Source organism: Egretta garzetta, unplaced genomic scaffold, assembly GCF_000687185.1.
Source record: "Egretta garzetta isolate BGI_Z169 unplaced genomic scaffold, ASM68718v1 scaffold243, whole genome shotgun sequence".
Lineage (NCBI taxonomy): Eukaryota > Metazoa > Chordata > Aves > Pelecaniformes > Ardeidae > Egretta > Egretta garzetta.
In genome coordinates, this window is record NW_009259041.1 from 700,923 (window position 1) to 706,369 (window position 5,447).

Genomic DNA, 5,447 nt, shown 5'->3' on the forward strand with positions numbered 1-5,447 from the left:
GCCCGCCGCCCCCCGCCGTGGTTGGCACCACTAATTGAGATAGAGGAGCAGAGCTGCTTGCAAGGAGCTTTTTGCAGCAGCGTCTGGCTCCGTGTTATTGCCAACCCCAAACCCCGCAGGGAGGGCTCGGTGACGTGCGCCCCCGCTCTGCCTGAGCGCGCCCACGGGCTGGTCCCAGTCACACACGGGGCTGTTGCTCTGCTCAGAGGGTCGGTGGCACAACCCCATGGCTCCATCCTTCCCCAAGCAAAGGAGCATGTCCTGCTCCAGCGCTGCTCTGACCCCCAAATCCACCCTTCCCTCCGGCGCTTTACAGCCGAGCGCATTTGCTTTCTGCCTGGGTACGGACCCGTGCCTCATTTCTCCCCCCCGGCAGCCCCTATCTCACATTCAGGCCCGTTCCTGCGTGCACTCACTCACCCACAAACCTTTAATTTGGTGTCTAATACGATTTCCCAGCCTCATTATAGCAGCCAGGCTCACCATTTACATTTAAATGAATGGGCTATTAACAAAGTTAATTTTCTGCGACACTGTATTGCCTGATCTTTCCCCGCTCTGCAAGACTGGTCACTTTTTTTGGGTAGGGCCAGTAGCCAAATTGGACCTTTTCCTTGGAGAAGCAGGAATCTGCTCCTCCTTGGGCGTCTTGCCCGCTGGGCATGGACAGGACCGGGGAGATTCACTTCTCCCCATATTGCTGACGGAGCACGAGGGTCACATACCCCACGTGCCCCGGCTACGTACGGCACTCGGCCACCAGCAGCAGAACAAGCCTTTTTAAAAATAACTCCCTCTTCAGAGGCAAAAACATCAAACAATAATCCAAGAATAAAAATAAGCAGTTTTATGGCTCCTCCAATAATTAACTTAGTTCTCAGCTGTTAATTTATGTACCCAAAGTCCTCTGTTTAATATTCTAATTTGTGGTTAATCATCTATCAAGAGAGAACAAACGGTGATTAGCTCGTTTTTTACCTCCTCGAGGGTGAGGGAGGCAATTTGGTCTAATCAATGTATTAGCTTGCTCAAGGAAACTTTTATCTCCTTGCCCTGAATTATTCATGTGGCAGCACTGCCCCTCACCACAGGCGCATCCGGGGGGCCCTGTGCCACAGAAATGTCACCAGGGTGGGATGCGAGGATGATGCTGATGGGCGACCCCCGGATGACAAGTCATACGAGGAGCGGCTGAGGGAACTGGGGTTATTTAGTCTGGAGAAGAGGAGGCTGAGGGGAGACCTGATCGCCCTCTACAGCTGCCTGAGAGGAGGCTGTAGGGAGGGGGAGGTCGGCCATCCCGTCATGATGGGACGAGGGGGAATGGTTTGAAGCTGCGCCAGGGCAGGTTTAGGCTGGACATTAGGAAAAACTTCACTGAAAGGGCTGTCAGGCTCTGGAATGGGCTGCCCAGAGAGGTGGTCGAGTCCTCATCCCTGGAGGTATTTAAAAGAAGGAGAGATGAGGTGCTTAGGGACAGGGTTTAGTGGTGGGATGGCAGGGTTAGGTTAAAGGTTGGACGCGATGATCTCAAAGGTCTTTTCCAACCAAAGTGATTCTATGGTGGTGCAGGAGGCACGGCCGCCTCTTGGCAATGCCCTGCTAGGGATGTCCCGGGGAGGAAAAGCCCTGCCTGGCCCAGGGTGGTCCATGAGATGGGGGGGTCCCACCGTCTGTGCTGGATGTGCCCTCTCCTTGGCCACCGCCAGGACTCTCCATCTGCCCTTGGCTGGGCAGGCAGGTGTCTCCGCTCCCGGTGGCGTGCACGGGAAGGGCTCTGTGCCGTGGAAGGGAGCCATCCTGCGGCCGTCTGCGCAGTGCCCAAGCACTATTGGCGCCCTCCGCTGCAGCGGTGCATGTGGCCCCGGGGTGGAACAAGTGGTGCTTGTCCAAATGCAGGCTGTGGCCAGCATCTCTGGCCTCATCAGCCTTGAGCGGCAGTAACGAGAGGCCCCCTAATTCCTCCAGGTGGCAGAAATCAGGCTGCCGTTTCTCTTTTACACAAGGCTTTCGAAGGAGAGGGGAAGAGAACGAAAGCTGTGGCTCTTGCAGGAGGTCTCAGCAGGCCTGGCGGGGTGATTACTGTGACCCCAACGGGATCTGCCTTGATTTCCTTTAATTTCTTCCCTTTTGTCTTCCACATCACGTGAAAGCCGCATGATGATGCCCGACCCCAGCCCTTCACCTTTCTGGAGCCTTTGTGGCGCATGCACAAGCTTGGGAGCAGGTTCTTAAACCCTTTGAAATAATTTTAAAATATTCCATGCATTTTTGCTTTGGAAATAAGCCTTGGGGTGGCCATGGCCCAGCCTCTGATGTTTGAGGGGGACAGTGGGTAGGCTGGGCTGCTCTTCAGCCCCTGTGTCTCACGGGAGCTGCAGAGCCCAAAAGCCCTGGGCACTTTTGCTTGTGGCCAGTGGGACAGGCGAGGTGACAGGGACCTGGGCTGGCTCCCCATGGCCATGTCCGCAGGAGAATCTGCGGTGTCAAATTCGGGCACGAGCAGGTGGGAGAGAAAAGAGCAAGAGCTCCAGACAGCTGCTTCCTTGGCATTTTAATTAAAACCTAATCTTCTTAATCTTCGCCGACACTGGTCTTGCCAGCCTCTGGCTTGTGAGGCTGCCCAGAACCCGGCTGTAGCTGTGCCTGCCCTGCGGCGTCTCCCGGGATGCGGCTGGGGACCACGGTTGCCCGCAGAAGGTCAAAGCCACCTCTGGCTAATGGAGAGCTCGGCCACCGCTGCAATTAGCACCTTTTGGGAGGCGGCGTGCGGCTCTGAACAGCAGCGAGGTCAGCGATCCCGGCGGTGCTGGAGCGTTTGCTCCATCCCAGCCCTGCCTGGAGACATGCGTGCTTGGGTGTGAGGAGCCCCTGGGCTTTTTTAGATAGCCCGGGAAAGCGGCATCTCCCCTGCTGCAGGACCACAGCTCTGCCCTGGCCCCCCTGCACCCCCCAGGGTACCAGTGTCCCTTCAGCAAACCTCTGTGCCCCCATTCCCTTCTCCTGGTGCGTTCCCGCTGTGCCGCGCTCATCCCGGTGTGGGAAGGGGCTGGGCAGGGGGTTCCCCCTTTCCCCCCCAAAGCAAAGGGGAGAGTGCAGCCCTTGCAAGGCACAGCCCTGGGCCTGGCGGGGGGGGGAAGCTCTGCAGCCAGCCCCTGCCAGGGCTAAAAACTGGTTTTAGTGGCAAAAGCCCAAGTGTGGGCTCCGTGGGAAGAGGGGGATTCAGCGGGCAGGGAGCTCCCTCTTGTGGGGGAAAAAAAGAAAACCAAACCCAAACCCAAGATTATTTGGGCTGTGCAGCTGGGACGCAGCCCCAGATGTGCTGCACAGCTGGAGCCCAGGCTGAGCCCAGCCTCGGCCAGTGCCCGAAGGGGTTTGATGACCCGAATTCCACCCCAAAAAGAATTAGGATGGATCCCCCCATTTGTCCAGAACTGGAGACCAGTGCTCAGCAGGGCTATTTCCTCACCTCTCCTAATAACGATTTGTTATTATTTGGGGCAGAGATTGGATGCTTTCCAGCTGCTTCATTTCCACAGATCCTTGGGTTCCAATCTCTCTTGTCTCTGTAATGGCATCCAATCTGCTATTTACTGGATGAATATTTATGAGGGCTCTGAAGAGGCAGATTCGGAGCAGGTTTGCCACTTACTGGAAGCAACCAGAGTCTGGCCCCTAATTCATAAGCAGCCTTCTTAATTCCTTGATTAAATTCCTACTTGCAAATAAAACATTTGCATTTCACTTCCAATTTTTTTTAAAAAAAAAAAAAAAAAAGCCAGTGTCCTTAAAGTTAGCTGATTGCACGTGAAGTGCCAAGGCAGCGGTTTGCAAAGGGCATGGGGAAGGCAATTTAAAAGGAGAATGAGCACAGCACACTTCCAAAGAGGCTGGGGCCACGGGGACGGGTAAGGATCCATACAGGAAAATGCTCTGCTACACAGGGAGGTGCTTATGGGGAGGGAAGAGCAAATCTGCCTGGGCTTGGACCTGGTCCTGGCCAGGATTAGTCCCTTCCAGCTGAAGCACACCCAGGTAGGGCTGTGCCCCGTCCCAGCCCCGGTTTGGCTGCAATGTGCCGGTGGTCCCTGGGCCAGCAGCAGCAATGCTCTGTGCCACAGGAGGGACCCAACCAGCCTTTCCCACCACCTCTCCCCGGGATTTGTTACCCTGCCAAGCCAAACATGCTTTGCTAATAAACAAAAATTGATTTTTATTTATCTTACAAAGCGAAGCCCCGTTGCTCCCGCCGCCCAGGTTTAATCCTTTCTGCTGTCGATGGCAATAATGAGAAAGACACCTGCGGATCCTGTTAGAGCCGCAGGCCTCCTTTTTAACTATTAAGAGATCAATACACTTTGCAATGCTGCTAATAGTTTTCTGGCCCACTTGATTGCGAGGGGACTCAGCTGGACTCGGCCTTATTTGAAGGTGCCCGATGCATTTCTGGCAAATTTGCTCAGTGTCCGACACGGGGGCGGGGGGGAGCTGCTCAGGGGTGGCAAATTCATAGAATCATAGAATGTTTTGGGTTGGAAGGGACCCCTAGAGGTCATCTGGTCCAACCCCATGTCCTCTGCATGTTTGCAGTGATGCAAGAGCTTTTGCTTAAGAAACTTATTGAGAGGCTGAAATTGTCCCCGAGGATGGGAATGAGCAATTGAAACCCCCAACAAGGGGCTTGAAACAACAGAAAATCTAACTTCAGCCCTCAAATAATATAAACCCCCCACCTCCAGTGTAGGCTTGGTTTGATTCGAAGAAATCAAGATGCCATTTCAGTCCATTAACAATCCATCTCACTTTTATTGTCCATTTTTTTAAAAAGTTGGTGGTTTTCTACTCATAATTATAAAATAATCCTATTTTACAAAGATTTACAGCTCTGTGAGTGCCCAGCGGTGAACAAGGCTGGGTCTGGCAAGTCTCTTAAATAATCAAACCACATTTTTTTGTTTTTTTAAAAAAAAAAAAAAGAAAAGGGCAAAAAGGCAACCGGCAATGAGCCGATTCAGCACCAAGCAGGACATAACAGAGTAGGAGGGTTTGTATAAAAGGCAATTTATTTCTTCGGGAGGGGGCGCAGGGAGGGGAGGATGGGCAGAGGGGCAGGTAACGAACCCCAGTAACGAGGACGGGACCCGAGCTGCCCTCCCTTTATTCTCTGCCGTCCCCCGGGCTGTGGGAGGGGGGTGATCCCTACACCAAATTAAATTCCCGAGGCTGCGTTTCCCCTCCAGCGGCTGCCCCGAGCCCAGCGCCCTCCCGCAGCGGGGACGGGCAGAGGTCGCTCCCTACGGATTTGCAGTTTTTTGGTCTCTTTGCTGCCAGCCCCGGCACGGGTTTGCCGGCCGGGTCCGCCGCCACGCTGGTGACTCCTCAGTAGACGGGTCCCTTGACGGCCCCCGGCTCCGTCAGGCGTGCGGCGGCGTACGCCGAGGCTCCCA

The 5,447-nt window shown here is 54.6% G+C and overlaps 1 protein-coding gene across 1 annotated transcript in view; it reads right to left on the bottom strand.

Annotated features, from left to right (window-relative positions):
- Positions 1-5,379: 5,379 nt before the first annotated feature.
- Positions 5,380-5,447, bottom strand: part of COL9A2 (collagen type IX alpha 2 chain) — a gene marked incomplete at its 5' end in the record, with an annotated part of 13,635 nt that continues 13,567 nt past the window's right edge. Inside the window, one exon of the mRNA XM_035890558.1 lies at positions 5,380-5,441. Coding sequence (XP_035746451.1) covers positions 5,380-5,441 — 62 coding nt within the window. The remainder of the gene's footprint in view (positions 5,442-5,447) is intronic.